The 24,836-nt window shown below is 37.0% G+C and overlaps 2 protein-coding genes across 2 annotated transcripts; one reads left to right on the plus strand and one right to left on the minus strand.

Annotated features, from left to right (window-relative positions):
• LOC133790936 (DNA polymerase zeta catalytic subunit) lies at nucleotides 1–18,989 on the plus strand. Its single transcript, XM_062228784.1, is given in 28 exon segments — nucleotides 1–292; nucleotides 614–696; nucleotides 855–912; nucleotides 1,019–1,068; nucleotides 1,217–1,444; nucleotides 1,931–1,999; nucleotides 2,179–2,334; nucleotides 2,472–2,649; nucleotides 2,741–2,832; nucleotides 2,921–3,346; nucleotides 4,071–5,544; nucleotides 5,940–6,158; nucleotides 6,242–6,292; nucleotides 6,371–6,720; nucleotides 6,994–7,136; nucleotides 7,651–8,242; nucleotides 8,731–8,877; nucleotides 9,043–9,318; nucleotides 9,753–9,860; nucleotides 10,351–10,556; nucleotides 10,796–11,099; nucleotides 11,377–11,994; nucleotides 12,234–12,406; nucleotides 14,386–15,069; nucleotides 15,352–15,469; nucleotides 15,888–16,240; nucleotides 16,804–16,902; nucleotides 17,200–18,989. Coding segments are annotated over 28 exon segments (8,820 nt in total). The 5' UTR covers nucleotides 1–192; the 3' UTR covers nucleotides 18,665–18,989.
• A 1,869-nt stretch (nucleotides 18,990–20,858) lies between these two features.
• LOC133791484 (uncharacterized) lies at nucleotides 20,859–21,471 on the minus strand. The gene is made up of 2 exons (XM_062229408.1): nucleotides 21,247–21,471; nucleotides 20,859–21,140 (listed from the first exon to the last, which is right to left on the minus strand). The coding sequence occupies exons 1-2, from the start codon at nucleotides 21,469–21,471 to the stop codon at nucleotides 20,859–20,861; spliced, it is 507 nt and encodes a 168-aa protein (XP_062085392.1).
• Nucleotides 21,472–24,836: the final 3,365 nt, after the last annotated feature.

Genomic DNA, 24,836 nt, shown 5'->3' on the forward strand with positions numbered 1-24,836 from the left:
GTAAAAAGAGCGCTGAACAAGCTTTTAAAAAATTAAAACCGCGGACTTAAGTTTGCGCCAAATAAGTTGGTTGTGTTGTGTGCCCTTTCTTTATTTCATTTCCTTCAAAAATCCCCAAAATTTAGAGACTGTAAGAAAGTCATCGTCTTCCTTCCTCCTTTCGTGGCATTTCTCAAAATTTGAAGACAATCAATGGCAGATTCCAAGGTCTTTAGCCTCCGGATCGTCTCTCTCGACCACTACATGGCACCGCCGATTCCAGACCTCGATATCTCTTACAGTAGCTTCCACGGTCAGAACACGACGCCGTTTCATTCTTTTCTATTTTAGTACTCGCTTTGTTTTGTGTTTTTTTTTCTTCTTTGAATTATACTTTTTCTGTTTTCCCTTTTCGTAGCTGCTCCTTCTTCCATGCAGGGGTTTAGGGTTTAGTCCAAACTGGGGAATTTGATGGTCAATTTTCTAAGAACACTTGTGTTTCTTGACATTTTTCGTAAATTACGGTCCTAATTTTTATAGAAATCGAAATGGCGGTGTATCTATTTTTTGTTTTTTTTTAATTTTATCTTTGATTTTGATTTTGATTTTTAATTTTTTTTATGGATATTTATAGGCGGGAGAGTGAATGAGGTTCCTGTTATCAGGATATTTGGGTCAACTCCGGCTGGTCAGAAAACTTGCTTGCACATCCATCGAGTAAGATCACTTGTATATTCCTCAATTCTCCGATAACTTCATAGTTTTTCATGAAATCAGTCAAAGCTATGGAGTTTAGAATGCAATGCTTGATATTATGTTTATATAGTGGTTTAATTTTTCATGGTTTGATATATGACTACCGAGTTTTTCTGTAGGTTTTGCCATATCTATATGTTCCATGGGCCGATTTACCTGTTCAACATCGGCAAGAAGGTATATAATATAGCATGTTTTGGGTGGACTATTTTTGAGTTGGATGGACTTGCAGGCTTGTAAAAAAGAAATAATTTTTTAAAATGTTTTTTTTGGGGTTTCATAGGTGACGCATACATGCATGACATATCACTAGCTTTAGAGAAAGCCTTAAAGGTATCAGATTGAGTTCTCCACTTGAATTCTTTTTACTTGTTTTGTGTGCTTTGTTTTGTTGTTGTTTTTGTTTTTCCGTCTTTTATTTTTTTCATGGATTATATCAAAATTGTACACATGTTAAAGCTTTACGCTTCATATCCTCCAGCTTAAAAGTAAGGCATGTTCAAAGCGGCAGTATGTTCACGGTTGTAGCCTTGTTCGTGCAAGAAAATTTTATGGTTATCATTCTTCAGAGGAGCTGTTTGTGAAGATATACCTGTATCCTTTCCGTTATTCTTTATTCATTGATAATCTGGGAGTGCTGTTTAAAACACCTTGACAAATTATAAGCTACTACCCACATGATATCTCTCGTGCTGCTAATCTTCTTCTGGTGAAGATCTAAACTTTCTCTGCTCATTTGCTGCTATGTTGTGGAATATAACATGTTTCCTTTCAAGTTCAGTTTTTACTATTTGCGGTTGAAATGGTTATTGCATTTCAGATTTTCCCACCCCCTATATTATTATTATTATTCTTTTTTTTTTATGTAAAAGACTAATTAGGTGTAAATTATTATTTTTTTTTACTTAGAAGGTGCTTTAAGTATCAAACTAATGCTTTCTTGATTTTTAAACAGAGGGCCTTTTTGTTTTCCCTTATAAGCCATTTACATTCTTTTGATCATTTAATTATATTTAGCTTATTTGATCCAGCATTAGTCGTCGTCAAATAATTGTGCAACATAAGATATATGAAAACGTATATATCTTATGTTGCACCTTTAGTTGCTGCCCGGCTTGTCTTTATAATTAATGGATATTTTTTTTTTATTACTCTTCTTTCTATGATTTTTATTGTAGCAATACTTTGTTTTTAGGGTGGTGGAGTTCTTGATAAAAGTTTACAGCCCCATGAAGCACACATTCCATTTATTCTCCAGTTTCTGGTAATAGCTTCCTCATAGAATTCCAATGGATTTTTTATTACTGCTACTATTATTCTATTATTGTTCTTATTAATCAGGCACTAGTCCAAATTTATATTACATTCCATACTGCTCCTTGTTTTTCCCTCTATTACTGCCTCATTCCCTCATCTTTATGATGTTAGCTTTTGATTTGGTAGATTGACTACAATTTGTATGGGATGGGTCATGTACATCTGTCTAAGATGAGGTTTCGTCATCCTGTACCAGATGTATTCTGCCCAACGAGATCTTTTTACAATGAACAACCGAGACAGAATGTGGATCCCAGAACATGCCTGCCTCCTGATTCCCAGGTCAATCTTATGACATTTCCCATGCCAGATGCTATGGGAGAATATCATTTTTCTTGTTTCCAGCTAGCATTTTTTAAAATGGAACTAAATGAGTTTTTGTTTCTGCACTAATTTCATTAATTGGACTTTTGCATTAGGCAGATATAAGTAGCAGTTCATCTTTTGATTCACCTGTTTGGATATCTTCTACGGTTCCGGATGATTGGATGTGGCATTCTTCTTGTGAATTTGATGCATCACCAATTCTAGACATAGACATCAACTCTGTTAAACGTCAAAGTCTTTGTCAACTGGAAGGGGATGCTACTGTAGATGGTTTGCTTACCTTGATTTTCTTCTACTCATATCTATCTACATTACCATCCTGTGTTGTGGTTAAAATTATAGAATATTTGTGGCTTTGCAGAGATTCTTAATCAGCAGTTTAAAATATTTACATCCTTATCACAGACTCTTTCAGATGTGAAAATGGTTCAGTCACTTGTGCCAATTTGGGAGGTACATGTTTCATTCATTTGCTCCTTAATGAGTTAGATTATGTTTTACAATTTTATGACGGATTGTGTTATCCTCTTGGGTCTTTTAGGAGGAGTATGAGAGGACTGGGTTGCGTGAGGTGGCAATGCTTTCTGATCCTAGCAAACCACCACCTGAAGATGTTTTAAAAACACTTTCACTTGGTCAAGAGTTTACGAACAAACTTATGGAATTGCATAATGTAGCAGAAAGCTCCTTTTGCTTACTGCCACATGAGAGAGATGTGCGGTCTTTGCAGTCTTTGCAGCTAGTGGCGATTTCAAAAAATGAGAAAAATTTGGTTGGAATTGATCATGTTTGTAATAGTGTTGATATAGAACCTTCAAAGTGCCTTAAAGAAAAAAGTCTAATTCATTCTCTGTCATCACAAGAGGAAGATGGTGCAATATTATCTACAGAGAAGGAGGCAATTGTTAAATTATCATCTAACGATCAACTTTCACCATCTCAAATGATTGAGACATCAGATAAGAAGGTAATCCATTATGGTTTTGCATTTCTTTCTTTCAATTGCTACTTTATCATAGAAATAGGAAGTCATTTCTGTATTGAAATCCTTTTTTGCTTTTTTCTTCTCTTTTTTGTCTCTTGACATTGCATATGACTGATTAATTAGATACAAGTTTTGGGCTTAAATGTATTTGTTTAGTTAGTAAAGCAGTGCTTTAACGTGTCTATTAGATTTTGTTATATATTTCGCTGTTTTTTAGATGCTTGAATTTTTCTTCTCCTTGTCAGAGCCATAGTTATGGTATTTTGTTATCATATATTATTTATATTATGTCAAACATCTTTCCACTATTCTGGGTGCTGTTACAAACTTTTGTGTATCTGTTGCTTCACTATATTTAGAAAACAATTAGCTCATTCTAATTAATCTGCTTCATTTGTTAAGTTGGTTGACTATAATTAAAGATCCAATTCAAAGCTGATGTAATGTTTCTAACTGAGCTTTAGATTTGATTTTGAGGAACTAATAATGGCGTACATGTTTCATTTAAAAATAAATAAATAGATAAATAATTGAGTACATGTTTCATACTTCATAGTTTTTCAGTGTTGTTCGGGTCAGCTGGATCCTATTCTGCCTTTTTGTTCATGTGTGCATATATTTGATTTTCTGGCTGGTGGCTGTGTAGGAAAAAAATTCTATTATTCATTTCAAAGATTTATGTGCTTATATATGTATATATTTTCAGGCTGCAGATAAGGAAGCCTTGGGTCTTCTAAAGTGGCTTGCCTCTTCTCAGGCAGCTGATGATATAAACTCCGATGATGAACTTCTTCGTGAGACCATCTTGAGTCCCTTGTTTCCGGCAACTACCATTGAAGAGGTGTTGGAGAAAGCTAATGTGGATTATGAGAGTGAATCTCAAAAGGAGTGCCAAGACATTCTTGATTCAATTGATGATACATTTGATGTAAAGGATTCACCTGAATATAACCATTCTCCCAGAATTTCATCTGAGAAAATTATTCCCCAAGTGGATGGTGCTGGGGATGACATGTTAGATACTCCCTGCGCTGGATCATCTGAAAATATTTCTGAAATGGAGCTGAAGTGTAAATTTGAAGAGACTTGTGAACACCGGATGATACCGGAGGATTCTCTTGTTGGAAAACAGGAACAGGAGGATGCTCACTCAAGCTTTACTCATAAACATAAAAGGAAAAAATTATTCTGGGGCTCTTTACCTTTCTCGATAAACCAAAAGTCAAAAATTGAGAGAGACGCTGTCTTTTCCTGTGGTGAAGCCAAAGTTCCCTTCACTGAAAGTTCCTCAGAATTTAAGATGGGGCAACACGAGGATACTTCAATGAAAAATGTGAGGAATGATGCTTCTGACATTAAGGAGAGTACACCATTGGTTGAATGCTCTGTAAGAGACTTGATGAGGAGAAAAAGACACTATCGAGTTGAGCCAGTTGAGTTTTGCTCTCTTGGGGTTGAAAAGGTTTCCTTAGATAAGAAAGAAAAAGAAGATACCAATATCTTTCCAAGACATTTGGATTTTCAAATTGATGAGCCTAACAAGAGGCATCTTGAGTCTCTTAACTTGTGTCCATCATTTACTGGTCCAGAATCAGTGCGTCATGAGTTTTATGATGTTAAGGCCATTGATGATAGAATCGTAAATGCTAGTACATCAGAAGATAGAAATTTTGATTCTCATAAAGGTAATAATGATGATAGCAGCAGTGTGATCACTCAATCTGGGAACTTCTTATACAGAGGTCCTGATGTAAATATAAGTTCTTCACTAGCTAAGCATGGGAATCCTGCTGATGCTGCTACTGGCAATTATGAAAATGTTCAAGAATCTGATATTCAGTTGTTGAAGCTTGATCCCAAGGAAAGCACTTTTCCTGCTGCTTCAAGCTGTTTTCAATATACTACTGGGCATGAGGAATTAGATGTGAAAAGTGGCACTGAAGGCCAACCTTCTGGGGAATGTGCCAATAAAATGTCATCCATGAAACCAGTGGTTGGGAACAGAACTAACGTAAGTTTTTTAAACGGTGGGCATAGCCCTGGAGAGGAGGCTTCCATGGTTATTAAAACCAATCCACAAGATGAGGACTTAATTAGCTTGACCTTATGCAAGAAACCTCCTGCTACCAAATGGATACATCGTTCTTGTCCAGATAATGATTCTCACTGTGGAACATCAGGTTATTTCTATTTACTTAAATTAATTATTTGCCTGACTGGGATGTTGATGGTTACAAGCTATTTCTGTTCCTTTAACCACATAGTTTGAAAGATGTTCTCATTAAGAATTTAGATCATTGATTTATATAATATATATATATATATTATGGTTGATATGTCTTGAACTCTACTTCTAAAGATACTAAAAGAGTTAAAAGCACTTTTGACGATTAGATTAGGCAAGTTTTATGAGACGTTTTATGAATATTTTCATTGGAATTAAATAATTATCAAGCTGTGTTAGCTGCAATTATCGCTTTGATTTTGGTTTACATACTTGAACTTATTTCTTAAATTTTGGTTTTTGTTTTTATTCTAAAATTATTGCTCACAAACAAATTTCCATCTTATTAAGGAAGAGCTTTGAATGATTATCTCCCTTTTTTTATGGAAGACTTCAAAGAAAAGACGGAAAATCAGAACAAAAGCATGAAAGTTTGTGACTCTACTTTTCAACAAGAAGCTGCTATTGGTGTCCCCACTCATTATCAAAATGATGGCTCATTTTTGTATCTGCTGACACCTCATGTTTCACCTCCTTCAGCTGAAAATGTTATGAGATGGCTAGCATCTGGTAACAAAAGTAGTTTCTAGAAATTTTATTTTTTGTACATTGGTTTTGGAATCTGAATCAATTCTTTTGTTTTGGACATCTAGGTACTTCCGCAGAAGGCAGTACAGTAATAACAAATGCTTTGTCTCAGGCAGGTAATGCATGTCCATGCCTTCCTCCGTCTAGATTTCATAAATTTAAGAACTTTTTGTGATAACAATAATAAACTGCAGGAACTTCTACTACTCTAATTGATTCACCAAGTTCTTCACCTGATGTTTGCAATAATGTTTCTTTTGAATCTGGCTATGTATCTCATCAACTACATATTCAGGCACAAGGGCCACAAGATAACCGTGACGACCTTGATTTGACAAGGAATATTCCTTGTAATGAGGATACATCAATGATGCCAAGGGAAGGAGATTCTGAAAAACTTAAACAATATTCTAATTGTTCTCAAGATGTTTCTCAGATTTCAGGGCCAGACGGGAGATCAAAGCCCACTCCTCTTAGTCAAATTGGATTTCGAGACCCTGCAAGTCTTGGTGGTGGACAGCAGCTGACACTGTTAAGTATAGAGGTGTGTTTAATTCTGCTAATCATATAGAAACTCTTGCAAAATAAAATAAAATAAAATAAATTTGATATCAAATTTAACTTCTCCTTCTGCTTCATTACTAGCATAGATGTCACATGACTCATGTCATGTCTTATTAGTTGCCATTTCCTGATCCTTATGTGCTCAGAGATTATTATTATTACTATAATTATTTTAGCTTTAAATCTCTTTAAGAATTTGGGCTTATATATTTGTTCAAGTGTTTGACATCTTGAATGTGACACTGGGTGATAGGTTCAAGCTGCCTCTAGGGGAGATCTTCGACCTGACCCTCGATTTGATGCCATCAGTGTAATAACTCTTGCTGTTCAGAATGATAGTGATTTTGAAGTCGAAATCCATGTGCTTTTGCACTGTAAAATTGAAAACGGTCAGAGGTATGGATTTTAAAGGAGTGCTAACAATATTTTTCACTTGTCTTTTACATTCTCATGTCTCACTGCATGACACGAGGATTCCATCTTTGGTGGAATTCACATATCATGCAGTGAGACGAGAGTGATGCTAGCATTTATCTGGATTTTAATTTGTTTAAATGATGCCAGTTTCTGGCAGTTTTTATTATTTATTTTTTATAAACACTACCTAGGGCTTCATACATCTGTTTTTTTTATATATATATATGTAATTATGTATTAACTGATCCATTTTCTTGTGAGTTCTCTATCTTCTTTATTTATTTATTTATTGTTTCAGGCATAACTACTATTTTGAATGGGTTACAAGCATTTAGGACTGATTAGCTGGAACAACACAATAACAAGAGGGATTTTGATAAATATTTACTTATATAAATAAATAAGTAAAAATATGTATATATTCCAGAACTTTTGTAGGAATGATTACGACTAGATTCTAATGGCTTCTACTTCTATTTATCTCTACTTGTAGGAATCTTGACGGAATTTCTGGATGCAATGTGTTGACTTTTAATGAGGAAAAGTACTTGTTTAATCACTTTATAAAGTTTGTATGTTCGCTTGACCCGGATATTTTAATGGGGTGGGATGTTCAAGGTGGTTCACTTGGTTTTTTAGCAGAACGGGCTTCGCACCTTGGTATAGGTTTACTTAACAGCATATCTCGGATACCATCTATAAGTAAAATGGCTCCTGGAGATTTAGGGATTCCTGAGGAAAAATCACTTGATAACATTAATAATGAGTCAGCTCTTGCAGAGTCTGTTGTACTGGAGGATGCTATAATTGAGGATGAATGGGGACGAACTCATGCTAGTGGTGTTCATGTTGGTGGTAGAATTGTCCTTAATGTTTGGCGACTTATGCGTGGTGAAGTTAAGCTTAATATGTACACAATCGAAGCTGTTGCTGATGCTGTGTTGAGACAAAAAATCCCATATATTAATTATAATGTGCTGACTAAATGGTTTTCCAGTGGTCCTGGCCGAGCAAGATATCGCTGTATTGAATATGTGAAAGTCCGAGCAAAGTTGAACCTTGAGATAATGAGTCAACTTGATATGGTATGATAGCATTATTGATTGGTGATGTCAATAGGTTTTCTATTACGTTGTGAAGTCCTTTGCCAGTTGTTTAGAGGGGAGTAACAACTAAGTGATTATGGAGTGAATACTCCAATAGTGACTTGTGTTTTTATACAACGAGACCTAGAAAGGGTACTTCTTCATAGATCATTCTCTAGGTCTGAAGTAATTTTTGGTTGTACACTCTAACAGTGGTTTGCTGGGAAAAAAGTGACTTTATCTTTATGTTTATTTCTTTGGATTTAGGGATTTCGTTTGAACGAATTTTGTCATACCTTGTGAGAGGCCTGGTGTTAGCAAGTTCAAAGAAATAAATATTTTTTGTCATGTTTGTAGCCATGGCTATGTTTTTTTTTTCTTTCGAATTTTTTAATACTTTATACCTGTTTTGGTTTGAGATAAATGTTTTTTGGGGATGAATGTGTTGCCTCTTGCATTTTGATTAGATTTGTACTGTGCTGTTGCAGATAAATCGGACATCAGAGCTCGCTCGTGTATTTGGCATTGACTTTTTTTCAGTTTTGTCTCGTGGTTCACAATATCGTGTTGAGTCAATGTATTTGAGATTGGCACATACACAAAATTATCTTGCCATTTCCCCTGGGAGTCATCAGGTTTTGTATTGCATCATCTCTCAGTGTTCTGAAAAATGGCGGATTGTGCATTTTTCTGTCAGTTTTTTATTGAGCCGTTAATTTTGATCTTTGTGACATGATATGAGCTATTTGATATGCTGACTGAATGGCCAATGTCTGACACCTCAAACTTGTCTTGTCTAGGTTGCTTCCCAACCTGCAATGGAGTGCCTTCCTCTTGTAATGGAACCAGAGTCTGGTTTTTATGCAGATCCTGTAGTTGTTTTGGATTTTCAATCTCTTTATCCATCAATGATTATTGCATACAACCTGTGCTATTCTACATGCCTCGGAAACATTGCGCCATCAAAGGCAAATACACTTGGTGTCAGTCCATTTTCGCCAGATACACAAATTCTACAAGATTTAAAATATCAATTACTGCTTACTCCAAATGGTGTTATGTATGTACCATCAAAGGTAGTTCTTCCATTTTGTCTTAAATGATTCTTGTATATGTTTACTTAATAATTGGTACTGCTCCAGTAATAAGGTAATGAAGGGATGGTTTTTTTTTTTGCTCAAGAGGATTTGAATACTAGAGATTATTCGGGCAAACCTCAGGGTGATTTTGTGCACTTGACCACTTCTTTTCCTTCCACTTTTGCATGCACTTGTGTGTGTTTATGCAAGTTGTTTTGTTGCATCGTACATATTTTGTATTCCACCCATAAAATAAGAAGAAAAAAATTGATGGTGCATTCTCATGCTATAGCTATAATAAAAATCTGTATGTACTTTTTTAATAAAATCACACACAAAAGCCCATGATGAGAGAGGAGAAAGCAAGATTACATCAAGTACATTTCTTGATGTATACAGATATGTAAAGGTACATTTCTTGATGTATACAGATACGTAAAGGTGTGCTGCCCCGCCTGTTGGAGGAAATATTGTCCACTAGAATAATGGTGAAACAAGCAATGAAAAAGTTGTCTCCTTCACAACAAGTTCTTCAAAGGGTATGTTGGTTTTTTCAATCAAATTTGTGCTGCTATGTGCTATCATGTGTGTTTAGGTTCTCTTTGCTGCTGGTCTTATGTGAATATTATTTCTTCAGCTCGTAAATATTAGTCAGTCTCAGTCATACTGTTCTTGTAGTATTATCTGAATCATCCTTGGCTTATTATATTGAACAAAATGTTCAGAGAGGAATCATGAAATCTTGGATTTGTATTTATTGTATTGTTTCTGTTTCTCGATAACATCTAGGTCTGCTCTATCTGTATCCCAATGTCCTTTATGAGATATGAACATTCTCTGTTTCCTTTATATATGTAATGCAAATATGCAATCTATATTTTGTCAAGGTTGGTTGATAAAATATTGTGTTACTTTTTCTCGAATGCACAAGTTCTCTTGGAACTATTGTTCTGCCAATGCCAGATTGTGCTCTTTAAGATAAACAAGCATGATTATCGAATTGACTGGTTAATAGCTTTTCTTTTCCAGATATTTAACTCAAGACAGCTGGCTCTGAAACTAATAGCAAATGTAACATATGGGTATACTGCTGCTGGGTTTAGCGGCCGAATGCCTTGTGCAGAGCTTGCAGACAGTATTGTTCAGTGTGGTCGCAGTACCCTAGAAAAGGCTATATCTTATGTAAATGCACAGGACAAATGGAAGGCTAAAGTCATTTATGGTGACACTGACAGGTAATCTCTTTTTTAGGTTACAAATGGGGTAAGACAAGAGCCATTTTCAAAGGATTCTCCTTTGGAATTTCCTCTTGTTTGTTTATTCTGGGAGGTCATTGTCTAAATCATCGTTGGGAATAGTTTAAAATGTTTTAGGATTTGGCATATAGTCTAATCTGGTCACTGGTCAGATGCCTTTGTCGTTCTTTCTTTCTTGTTTGAAAACTCATCAGGTTGACCGGTTTCATTTTGTGCAGCTTGTTTGTGCTCCTGAAAGGACGATCTGTTGAAGATGCTCATCGAATTGGGAATGAGATTGCCTCAGAAATCACTGCTATGAATCCAAATCCAGTTGCTCTGAAAATGGAAAAAGTTTATCATCCATGCTTCCTTCTTACGAAGAAGCGATACGTTGGTTACAGTTATGAAAGTCCTAAGCATGTTGAACCCATATTTGATGCTAAAGGTGTTGAGACAGTTCGCAGGGATACTTGTGCGGCTGTTTCCAAAATGATGGAGCAGTCTCTGAGGCTCTTCTTTGAACATCAGGACATTTCTGAGGTAACAGTGTTTTTGAAAATTTCATTCTTGTCTAATTATTTTCTTAAAAAACCAAAGCTTGTACTGGTGTATTGTCCTTGGATTTTTTTTTGGGGGAGATGTATTAATCATGATCAACTTACAAGTTAATTGAGATTTTTTATAAAAATATAATCTTGGCTTCTCTATGTAGTTATGATCATCTTTACATAACGCCCTCAAATGTAGCTAATTTGTATTCTACTGGATCATTATAGTTTTCATGACCTTGCTGGTCATCTTCTTCTGCTGATCACAGGTCAAAGCATATTTGCTGCGTCAATGGAAGCGGATCTTATCAGGAAGGGTGTCTCTTCAAGATTTTGTTTTTGCAAAGGAAGTTCGCTTAGGCTCCTACAGTGCAAGGGATTCTTCTTCACTCCCGCCATCAGCAATAGTGGCCACTAAAGCAATGAGAACTGATCCAAGGGCAGAGCCATGTTATGGAGACAGAGTTCCTTATGTTGTGATACATGGAGAGCCTGGGGCTCGCCTGGTTGACATGGTGGTGGATCCATTGGAACTTTTGGCTGTCAATTCACCCTATCGATTAAATGATCTGTATTACATTAAGAAACAGATAATCCCTGCTCTGCAGCGGGTGTTTGGACTTGTTGGAGCAGACTTGAACAAGTGGTTCTTGGAGATGCCCCGCCCAGGTAGGGAAGCAATTTCTAAACGTCCCCTTTATGTTCCAAATCCTCAGAGAACCAGGATCGATTATTACTATCTCTCAAAACACTGTGTATTGTGTGGTGAGTTGGTGGAGGCATCGACCCATCTTTGTCGTCAATGCTCTCGAAATGGAAGTGCTGCAGTGACAGCTGTGGTTGGAAGAACTTCAAAATTGGAGAGAGAGATGCATCACCTTGCTGCTGTAAGTACTCTGACCAACTTAATCAATTACTAGAGATCTTTAACGAACGCAGTTGCATTAACATTATCATACATGCATGGAGATGTAAATTGTTTGGGACTTCAACCATGATTGATGCTGATGAATATCAATATTTTCTAAAAACATTAATGAATATTAACAGAAGATTATTTGGCCACCATGATTTCTAGTTTTCTTTTGCACATCTCTTATGATTATTTTGTTTTGAGTAAATGCAGATATGTCGACATTGTGGAGGTGGGGACTGGCTTTTGGAAAGTGGTGTTAAGTGCACATCGCTTGCTTGCTCGGTGTTTTACGAGAGATCTAAAGTCCAGAAAGAACTTCAAGGTCTTGCAGCTGTTGCTGCTGATAAAGGTCTCTACCCAAAATGTATGGTCGAGTGGTTTTAGTTGCCACAAAGCTCGCTTCAGTCCAACTGGTACCATATGTTCTTCAATGATTATATTTTGTTGTATATAATATACACGTAAATATCAAAGGGTCTCATGTTATACATACGTAATGTATTGTTGTGAAAATTTGAGAACGCAAGTACGTATAGTTCAAGTAATAAAGTGCACAAGTAGGAGTATTGTCCCAACGAAGACTGAATCACCAATTACCAACACTTGGTTCTTAATCTCTATTTGGCTAACAAAAAGTTGACAATAAAAGAAAACTAAGACATAAACATAAAAGTTACGAAACAAAAAATAATTAGAAACTATGAACTCAAAACAAATAATGCTAAAGACAATTAATTAATGGATGAAAAATTAGAGAATTTAATCTCTTTATCTTTTGACTTTATTTTCTTTATGTAATATTCTCAACTTTTTTTTTATTATATAATTGAGATAGCAAGTTACAAAAGTATTTTATATTGGGGTAAAGATATATAAAATTCGACTGTGTGAATTTCTATGATAAACTCAATATATAGGAAGCATTAAGCATGCGAACTTATAAGCTACATAAATTATATTGATACTTTCGTTCAATATCAAAATTTACATCTAATCAATTATAGCATGTTTGAATCTAATTTTGAATTAAATTCATATAAATCATGTCATAGATGGCGTCAATCACAAACAATAAGTATAAATTGAAAAAGTCTCAAAAATAAAAAAACAAAACATAAAATTTGCATTAATTAGAAGAGTTTCAAAAGGCTCAATTAAAAACCCTAAACTAGATTTAGTATATATTCATATTCATAATACTCAAATTCATAAACTAACAATCAACATGAAATAAAGAGAAGAAAGAAAGAGCGATTTAGTGTTTTCCAATGAGCTTCCAACCGTCTTCTTCATGTCCCAACTCTGAAAAATTAGGATTTTATGATGAAAATCGCATTAAAATACAAAACCTTACGTTTTCCCCGCGTGAAATGACCTAAATGTCCTTTATTAAAAATCTGCTGAATTTCCTCATTTATAGCCACCTGGCGCGGTCACGCGCTACTTGCTCTGAAACACCAATTTTGTCATTTTGTCGATTTTTCACCTCATTTCGTTTCAAATAATCCCGAGTCCTTCATAACCTAAAATCAAATCAAAACAAGCGCAAAATAGAACAAAATAATCCTAATTAACTAAAACACTACCTAAAACGACACACTAATCATCTATATTACTCTTTGTCCAATATGATATATAATTCCTTTAATTGAAAATTAAAAGAAGTAACGTATCACATTTTTGCTTGTAGCCTGAATAATATGATTCGGAAATAGAATCTATTCAGACTTGCGCTAAAAAAATTTAGTGTTAGATAAAAGCAAATATGTATATGTATAAGCTGTTTATAACTTTCCTATTTCTTACATTATTTTGGCAGTTTTATATATAACAAATATTTGTTCACTCTTTTTCTTCTCTCACACTTTCTTCCTTGCTAAATAATCAAAAAAATTTACTCCAGTTTTTCTTTCCTCTCCTTTTTCTCTACCAAAAACAGTGTGTAGTAGTATTAAATAAATATCACATTAGAAATGATAAAAGAATATAAGCGTGGTAACTAAAATTTATATTACATGTAATGACTTTCTTGCTTTCAAGATCCAAAAATTATTTTTTAATTTAGACCAAACAGAATCATCACTTGTAAAGAGTCGTAATAATTAAGATGTATCGAAATGTTCAGGTAATGATTTATAAAATTAAACCAAACGAATAAATGATAAGATCCATCACTATAGAAAAATAAATGACATTTCTGAAAGTAACATTCAGACAGCTAATGTGGGCTTACATCATAGGTCCACGATAATTAATATCAAGGCCTTTCTTAAGCCCTTGAATCTCTTGTTCTTCTTCTGAGAAAGCCAGCCCAGTCTAGGGTTTAAGGTTCTCTTTCATGGGGGTTTTAGCTCAAACGTAGTCTCCTACTGTCTCTAATGGCATATACTCCGCTTTCACTCCTCATTCTCCGACGCCTCTCAATCGCATCATCAACTCCTAAAATTTCACGTTCTTCTATATTTCACCTCCTCACTGCCACAACAATCAATCCCTTCTCCACAATCCCGACACCTTCCTCGTCATCTGAACCGAACCCCCCGTCGTCGTCGTCGTCATTGTCAGCCCGCTTGAGCTTCGTCTTCGACCAAATCGACGCCATCGAGAAAGATCGCTCTGAGAAGGACGAAACACTCCAGCGAATACGCACTTGGCGGGAATCCAAGAAGGCCCAGCAGCCGGAATCTTCCATAAATGGTGACATTTCATATTCAAATTCCACACTTTCCGACTCGGTCGTATCATATTCGGCCCAGTCGCCACCGGTTCCAGGATATGATTCCCGCCAGTCTGAGAAGTCGTTGGGAATCAAAAGTGAGGTGGAACTGGTGCACCCTTGGCCGGAATGGATCGAATTGATGGATAGGTTAGTACAACAGAACTACTTTGATCACAGAAGAAAAGACGAGGATAAAATGATACAAGAACTGGGCTTCGAGTCTCCCCAGGATGCTCCGGCGGATTCGGGTGGCCTGGATTTTAAGAATTTCAAGCTTGTACAGACAGCCTGCCTCAATTTCGGGAAGGACCGATTCGATATCATGAGGTTTGTAGCTTCATTTCTCAACTGGGTCCGTTCCAAATTGATAGATTGTGTCTAGATTAAGATTCTTTGTCACAATTTTTGTTTTTGCGAAATTGAAATTTTAAATTTGTGCTGAAATTACTTTGTTTATAGCTCTTCAGATTTATTTTTGGTTCGAATCTTTTTTTCTTAAATAATTTTTGTTATTGTAGATTAGAATGTCTTTTCTCATTTCTGCTGGTGACAATGTCGGAATCACTGGCAGCTAATATCAGTGGTGCTGAGACCGAAAATTAATTTCAGGTCGTTGTCGAGACAGGATATTCAAATTTTGGTGGGTTTTGGTTGCCCAAGTGCAGACAAGAAGGTGGTTTTCTCGGCAAAACTATTAAGGAAATATGTGCATTTTGATGAAGGAGATGTGAGTATTACTTCATGTCTTGATGCTATACAGATTTTTTATTTCAACTTTCCATTTAAGCACTGTTATCTTTTTTGCCTAGTTCCCACCCTTACTTGTTCTCTCCATTTATTTTGTTAGTTACTACTTTGTCACTAACCGTTATGTCACTAACCGTTACTACTTTGTTAGTTTCTGGCAACAATTAAATGTTTTTGGTTGTTTTGTTTGCTAGATCCTAGCTTCTGCTCCTACATGTTTTCTATAGCCTAAATTAAAATAATATTTTCAGACCTTGTTCTTTTTATTGACTGAACTGATGTAAGCTTAAATATCTTCCTGATGTTTGTATGTAGTAAATTTTCTTTGCACCATGTTCAATTCTGTGTAGTTTCTTGTTGAATAGCATTTTTTTTGACGATATTCATTCATTTACCAGGTTTGTAGTTCCTGCAGTTTGAGGAACACATGTGAAAGAGCATATCTTCTCACATTGAAAGAGGATGAGGCGCGTACTATTGATATAATGCGTGTTTTATTGGCTTATGGTTTTGATCCTTTGAATGGATCAGTAGTGAATCAGTCTCTTCTGAAAAAGAAATCTGTGAAGACTGTAGTGCGTAAGTTGCTTCATGAAGTTGTCAAGTTGAGTTCTGTACCAATTGATCCCAATCTTCCTCCTCCAATATTTAAAAAGCCTCCACCAAAAGTAAAGCAGCCTCCTCCACCTCCAAAAAAACGGGTCGGTCGAGATGACATCGAAATGAAAAAAGGGGACTGGCTATGCCCCAAGTATGTTTCCTCCATCACACTTTTCTGTTATGGCCAATGCTTTAGTTTTTCGTGATAAGTACATGGCTTGGACTATTGCAGAGGGTGCATTTGTGTTTTGTTCAACATTTCCTTTGATACCCTTTTCCCTTTTGAAAATCTTTTTGACTACAATTTCTTCTGCAATACTTTAGTGGACCAACACATCATTCTACATACAATCTTTGGGATATGAGTAACAAACATAATGCCTTGGAAATAGATCTAGAAATGTAGTATGTCAGATGTGTATGTGTGTATACTTAGTGATGAATCATATCCCCTCTGGTGTTACCAGATAATGTTGGCTGGGGTATCTGGCATGTTCTGCTTGATATTCATCTAATAAGCTTTATACTATTACTATTTTCATTGATTACTTTGTTAAATTGCAATATATGGATTGTGATTGATGTGTGATTCTCGTGACTGTGGTTAGAGTACAGGATTAAAGAACTTTTCATTTGTTAGTTTTTTTTGTCAGCCCAAATTTTCAGAGTTTTTGGCTTCTTCAATTTCTTAAGAATGGTGGAATTTGTTATCAGGTGTGACTTCATGAATTTTGCGAGGAACACTGCATGCCTGCAATGTGATGCAAAACGTCCAAAGAGACAGCTGCTTCCAGGGGAATGGGAATGCCCTCAGTAAGATTTAATTCTCAGTAACTTTTTCCTCCCTGTTGGGACTCTGCTTTACCTGTTTCTCTCTTTATTTCTTATTTTTTTCAGTATGGATGTTCTGCGTAGCTGCATATACCATGGGTTTAGTAATCAAAATCTGCTAATGAACTAATGTTTACTCTTGGCTTTCATTTTGCTTATCATTTAAAATAGCTCTTGACCTCTTTAGTGATTCTTATGCATACACTCTGCCGACATACAGGTTATTAGTCTGTTTTAGTATAACCAAATTTGCTTACTGTTGCTTCTGTTATATGGCAGGTGTAACTTCTTAAACTACAGGAGAAATACTGAATGTTTTCACTGTGATTGCAAACGCCCACATGATGAATTTTTAGAGAACAAAATGCAAGAAAGGCAGAATGGTTCTAAGTTGAGGTTTGATAAGACAACTAATCGGTCAGAGGTTTCTAATGCATGGAATTTTGACTTTGATGACGACGAATCAGATGGAGCGGATGTTGCTGCCTTTGAGCATGCAGACTCTTCAGTCATGGGTAAAGGCTCTCCTTTAGATAACCGAGCTGAAGGAGGAAATTTTGGAAGGACTGAAGATGATTTTAACAAAGCTAGTAGAGAGCCAATGGTCCGTGGTGAACAATATTCTGATGCTGATACTAGTAGACCTGGTATAGGATTTGATGATTTTGATGATGAAGAAGATGATGTTGACCACTATGAGATAGACACTAGTAAAAGAAGTTCAGTGCTTAAGGTTTCTTCAAATGATTTTTCTGACATTGAAGGGTACTCTGGATCAGAAGATGGTCTAGAGTCTGACAAAGTAATTCATGCACGTCATGGGACAAGATCCCCTTCTTATGACAAGAAAGCTAAGTCCATCCGTAGAAGATCGTTCTCTAGATCTGATGATGATGATCTTGATTTAGATTCTGACAATGAACTTTCAGCTAATCCCAAGTGGAAATCCAGTCATGTTGCTGATTCTAGACCAAGAGGTAGAGGTACAGGTTCGATGGGTCCATCCAAGGGTCTCAGCTTTGGTTCTGATGATGAAGCTGGGCTGTACTCTGATGTGGATGATGACCGCAATCATAATTTTAAATCAAGGGGAGGTAAAGCTACTGATTTTCGCAGGAGAAAAAGTTCTGGTTTTGAAGATGACCGATACCCTGGTTCAGAATCAGAAGATGATGATTTACACAGTGGTAGAAGTAGATTCAGAGGAAAAGCTGATTCATATAGCAATGGTAAAGGTTCGAGAGGTCAAAGCAACTATAATTTCACCAAAGACACAAAGTTTAGATCCAGCAGGATGAAGAATAGTAGAAAGGACTCATTCGAAGATGATGATGATGATGATGATTTTGATGGATCATCAAAAGGGTATCACAGTAAAGGCCCTAAAGGGTTCAGAGGGAAGAACAATGGAACAAGAATGAGTGACAGGGGGGGTGATAGGCAGAATTTCAAGGGAAGTAGAAGTGGAGGTTTTGGAGAACAGCGAGAAAGTTTTAGTGAGCGTAGAAACAGAGGGGGTGATAGACAGAATTTCAAGGGGAGTAGAGGTGGAGGTGGAGGATTTGGAGAACAGCAAGAAGATTTTGATGAGCGCAGAAACAGAGGGGGTGATAGGCAGAGTTTCAAGGGGGCTAGAGGTGGAGGATTTGGAAAACAGCGAAATGACAGACAAAGTGTAAATGACAGAGGCATGGACAAAGATTGTAACGAGTTTAAAAACAGAAGGCGCGTTATTGAAAGATAGATTCATTCAACAATATAGAACATTGGAATTGGCTGTGAATGTGATTAGAGTGGAAGGTTTCAAAGTTTTGCTAGATAGCTTGTGTTAAGTAGATACCTTGTGTTAAGTTAATTGAATTGAATTGATTGGTACAATTAGTTTAAAGTACCGTGATCATCAAGTTATTGTGCTTGTGTATCAATAGAAAACGAAGGAGGTAAAGCTGCTATTTGAGGCATGCAAATTTTGCCAGTGTCCTCTACTATTAGCATCAATAAGCATTCCTGTCTAGAGCTGACCTGAAAAAATAATGTAGCTGATAGAAGAGTACATTCAAGTTGCCAAACCAAGGTGATTACCTATTATCCAAGAAAAACGGCTCTTTTTGTATGCTAATACAATAGGCAATATAGTGGAGCAAGACTCGTGGCCTTTTATATACATGTACAGCTTTTTTTTGTTTTTTGAAATGGATACATGTACAACTTTATTCAATTGTTTGCTTTTATTTATTTATTTATTTCTCTTCAATAGAAATCACATGTCCTTTTGATAGGATTGTCCTGTCAAATTAGTAAACAAGACAGCAAACAGAGAAGAAAGAGCAAGGAAAAATAGCGCATGTATTAAATACTCCAAGAAATTTGAGAGCCTGGTATCTCCCACTTGGGTTACAACCCAACCAATTCCTTCCAATCTACTAGCAGCTCACTCACTCCCTTTTATTCACTACCCTACTGGTACTATCGTGTACCATACACACAACCAAGCTAACCTCCCATAACTAACTCATACCCAATCCCATTACAATTAATCAGCTGCAGCTAGCCTATCTTAAGTCCTCCTATTCCTTCTAGCATAAGCATACGTAAGAGGTGGCCTATCAATACCGCCTGCCAAAAGTTTTACCTTGTCCTCAAGGTGGAAATCTGGAAATTGCTCCTGGATCACATGGAAATCCTCCCAAGTAGCTTCAAACTTAGGCAAATTTACCCATTTTATCAATGCTTGAGGCGCTTCTTTTTGAGTTCCTGGTCGTACCTCCAACACTGCTTTCGGTTCCAATAGCCATTCCAAATCTGATGTCAACCCACGTGGCAAGGCAGTGGCCTACTGATTTGGTCCAAAGGCGGCTCGAAGCAGCGAAACATGAAAAACAGGGTGGATAGTGGCATTCGGAGGGGGCTCAGACGATACGTTGTCGTGCCAATTCGTTCCAGCACAGGAAAACGGCCAAAGAAGCGCGGGGACAACTTCTCATTGAGGTGTTTGGCGACTGAGCGCTGACAGTAAGGTCTTAATTTGACATAGACCAAATCATCAACTGCATATTGCACAGCTTGTCGCTTACAATCAGCTTGAGTCTTCATCTTTTGTTGGGCTCGATGAAAATTCAGTCTTAGCAAGACTAGAATCTCATCCCTAGCTTGAAGATTTTGCTCTATTGCCGACACCTTAGTACTGGTTGGTTCAAACCGAAGCAAAATGAGGGGGGTCTCTATGATAAAGTGCACGGAAGGGGGTCATTCCAGCTGAAGAATGAAACGATGTATTATACCAATACTCCACCCAAGGCAACCACTTGACCCATTAGTGGGCTTTGAACCGACAAAACAATAAAGATAAATTCCCAAACAACGGTTGACCACCTCTGTTTGCCCATCAGACTGGGGTGGGTAAGTTGTGCTCTGCTTCAAAGTCGTGCCTTGCAAACGAAAAAGCTCTTTCCAAAAGAGACTAAGGAAGATCTTGTCTCGATCAGATATAATCGAACGAGGTATCCCATGAAGCTTTACAACCTCTCGCACGAATACCGTCGCCACAGTCACAATAGAGAAGGGATGACGAAGTGGTATAAAATGACCATGCTTGCTCCACCACCACAAAAAAAGAGTCAAACCCATTCGAAGTTGGCAGCCCCTCGATAAAATCCATGGAAATATCTTCCCAAACTTGCTCAGGAATGGGTAATAGCTGCAATAGATCCATCGGTGATTGAGCTAGATACTTATTATGTTGACAAACATCGCATTCAAGTACAAACTTCTATATGTCTTTTCTCATGCCTTGCCAATGCAAGTCAGCTGCTATTCGCTGAAATGTTTTGATCACTCCTGAATGCCGCCCCCCCCCCCCCCCCCCCTATGTTGCTACAATGATATTCTTGTAGCAATAACAGAATGAAAGGAGAGGACAAAGGTATCATCAAACGACCTCAGAACTTGATGCAGCCTTGCACCAATGAGTATCCCCCACATTGCTGACCGGTAGACAAATCCTTCATTATTTTGGATAGTGTTGGATCAGTGACGACATGCGCTTGTAAATCCGGAATCGACAACACATGTGGAATGGAAATGGCAGCAAAAGAAACACCACAATGCATTCGAGACAATGCATCTGCAACTTTATTTTCCAACCCTAGGCTATATTGGACATCAAAATCATACCCCAGTATTTTAGTGAGCCATTTTTTATGTTCTACAACCACTAATCGCTGCTCCAACAAATACTTCAAATAAGGACACCATTTCTGAATGACCAGCATTATTGCCATCAACTCTCTCATAGATGGACTTAGTTTGAGCCCGAGATGATAAAACCTGACTGAAATAAGCAATAGGACGCCCATTCTGCATTAGCACAGCCCCTAAACCAACCCCTAACGCATCTGCCTCCACAATAAATGGTACAGAAAAATCTAGTAAAGCTAGCACACGAACCGAGCACATTGCTTGCTTCAAATAAGGAAACCTCATTAGCCTCTTGTGTCCAGCCAAATGCATCCTTCCATAATTGATCTGTGAGAGACTTGGCGATGCTACCATACCCCGTTACGAATTTTCGGTAATAGCTCGTAAGTCCGAGGATACCTCGTAGCTCCTTTATTGACTTGGGATGGGCCAATTTACCATGGCCTTCAGCTTGCTTGGATCGGCTGTATCTCCTTGGGTAGAAATAACATGACCCAAATACTCCACTTGCTCTTGTACAAACATACATTTCTTCTTATTTGCATAGAGACTGTTGGTGAAGGCATTCCAACACCAAAGCTAGGTGGCGTAGATGTTCTTCCAATGATGAGCTATAGATGAGAATATCATCAAAAAAGACCAACACAAATTTCCTAAAAAAAAATCACGAAACACTTCATTCATAAGGGCTTGAAAGGTTGTCGGGGCATTGGTGAGGCCAAAAGGCATCACTAGGAACTCATAATGCCCCTCGTGTGTACGGAACACCGCTTTCTCCACATCTCGAGTCGTAACTCTAATTTAGTGGTATCCCGACTTCAATTCCAGGTTGGTAAACATGCTTGCACCATGAAGCTCATCCAATAACTCATCAATAACTAGAATTGGAAACTTGTCAGCCATCGTCTTGCGATTTAAAGCTCTATAGTCCACAAAAAAATGCCAACTCTCATCTTTCTTCTTAACCAACAACACCGGACTAGAAAATGGACTTGTGCTTGGCTGAATAGTACCTGCATGTAGCATCTCCGTTACCAGTTGCTCAATCTCATCATTTTGAACTTGTGCATATATGTATGATCGTACTAAAATCGGACCAGCTCCAACTCTAAGGTTGATGGCATGCTCACGGGACATCGTGGGTGGTAAACCTAATGGCATCTCAAACACAGACTCAAATTGTTGAAGTACCGATGCTACTGCTGGTGGAAGTTGGTGCGGTGGACCTTCTGCCTCCCTCGATAATGCCCCAAACTGCACCCAAAAACTTTTTCCATCGATAAAATCATAGCCTTGAGCAAAATAGGAGACTTGCATAAACTAGGATCCCCTTGCAAGGTGACCCATGCCCCTGCCGTTTCAAATTTCATCACCATTGTCCTTCAATTCACTTGCATGTTACCAAGAGTCTCCAACCATTTTGTACCGAGAATCACATCAGCCCCCCAAGTTCCAGTGGCAAAAAATCAGTAACAACTGTTATAGCTCCCAAATCCAACTCCACTTGAGCGCATATACCCTTTGTTCTAACCTTGCCCCTCTCCCCGAGAGTACCCCATAACAAGTGGTAGCTGTGATAGGAATACATGTTGACGAGACCACATCCATGGAGATAAAATTGTGGGTCGCACCACTATCGATTAAGACAGTAACTGATTGCTGCCCCAATGTGCCCAACAAGCTTTATAGTGTGCACAGAAGAAATACCCACCAAAGAGTTAAGAGAAAGGGTTGCCAAGGTCTCCTTAGTCACCATAGTTTCGCCTAGGGTGGGCATTTTAATCATTGAGCCGACCAAACTAGCCAACCCAACCCGTATAATGGGCTGAAAAAGCTGAATTTGAGCAGCCCGAATTTTAATTGGCCATTGTTGCTGCAGGTCGCATTTGAATGGGTCGGCCACGGCCCAAAGCATTCCCAACCCAATTAACCCAACTCGGGCTAGCCCTATATACTATATTAAAAATATATTTTTTATACATATAATTTATAAACCCTAAACACTTAATAATAATACATTATCATCTGATTTCTAGTTTTCTACTAATAACCCTAAACAAAACTTGTGTCGCCGCCAGCCTCTTTGCCTCTCTCTAGTCTCTCTTCTCTAGTTCTCTGGCCTACATAACAGTCACTCTCATCTCTTTTACTCATCGGCGACAGAGGCAGCTCTAGGCGAAGGGCTCTCAGCACCAGGCGGAGGGCTCTAGGCGGTGGCATCTCTGCTCCAAGAATTCGACTCTCGGCAACAGGTGAAGGGCTCCAGGTTGTGCCGCAGTGACATCTGGGCTATAGGCGATGGAAGTGCATCTCGGGTCCAGGCAGGCAGGCGGTACTGTTATTGCTTAATGTCATTTATATATATACGCATATTACTTTGTCATTCATATATATTTATATATGCATATGACTCATTTCTCAAAAATATATATGCATATTACTGTCATTTATATATATATATATATGCATATACATATTATTGCTTATATATATGTGCATACTGCGTATATATATATATGTATCACATAAGTATATAATGACATATTATAATGAGATATATTTTGCTTTTTTTGTATTATTATTATTTTGTTTTTTTTTTTGTATTATTGTTAATTCGTTTTTTGTATTATTGTTATTTGCTAATTTATGCTATGTTTTTTTACTCTAGGATAAAGATTGGAAATTTGGCACTGTCAGAGGAAATGGAGAAATATTGCTTGCTGAAATTATTTGCTAAAATAAATTAGTGTTGAAATAATTGAATATTTTATGTATATTTGGCATATCATGAACATATTAGTTGAAGGGGAGTCATGAAGGAATTCAAACAAGAGAATATTTGAATGTTATACAAGTATATGAGTTTCATTAAGAAGGTAAATATAATGACTTGTTAATATTGTTATTTCTTTAATGATTTTTATTTTCAATAAGATGTGAAGTTTGGTTTTTGAATTGTAAACAATAAACTTAAGGAGAAGGCAATAACAAAGGAGAACACCAAGACACCCATTGTCATTGTTATGTTGATTGATGGATTCAAGCTTTTTATTTTGTTTAAATTTCTATGAACTATCTAATTTAGTTGCTAAAATGGATGACTCTAATAATTTTAGAACTTGTGTTTGAAATTTTGATAACTATAATATTTTGGTTTTAGTAGTAAAAACTACTAAGATATGATTTTTTTTAAATGGGTTATAACCCAACCCAACCCAACCCGACCCAACCCTTAATGTAATTAGTAGGGTTGGGTTAATATTAAAACAATTTTAGATGGGTTAGAATTTTCTAGGTCGATGTAATTGTGTTGGCTTATTCAAACACCATAAACTTGGTGTTGACGCGGTTCTTCGGCAACAGATAATTATACGAATAAACGAGATGGATAAGTGCTAGATAATGAACCGTAATATGTAAGTATTTATATTCCAAACTGGTGAAAATAGTATAGGGGGGAGGTTATAACTCCTTTCCTTTTAGGTGGTTCGAAGGTTAAAATTCCTCTAGTCCACCAGTCAATATTATTGATATCTCTCTAGTATTCCTTACAAGGTGTTTCTTTACAAACTAGATGCCAACCCTTTGTAACGCCGAGGGTCTCCATATTTATAGGGAGAGGACACCTGGGTGTTGGTAAAGGGGGCCATCCCGTGACCTTCTTACCCATCATGTCAGCTCTGTGACACTTATGATTAATTCCTAAAACCTGACAATGA

This window comes from Humulus lupulus, chromosome 7, assembly GCF_963169125.1.
Source record: "Humulus lupulus chromosome 7, drHumLupu1.1, whole genome shotgun sequence".
Taxonomy (NCBI): domain Eukaryota; kingdom Viridiplantae; phylum Streptophyta; class Magnoliopsida; order Rosales; family Cannabaceae; genus Humulus; species Humulus lupulus.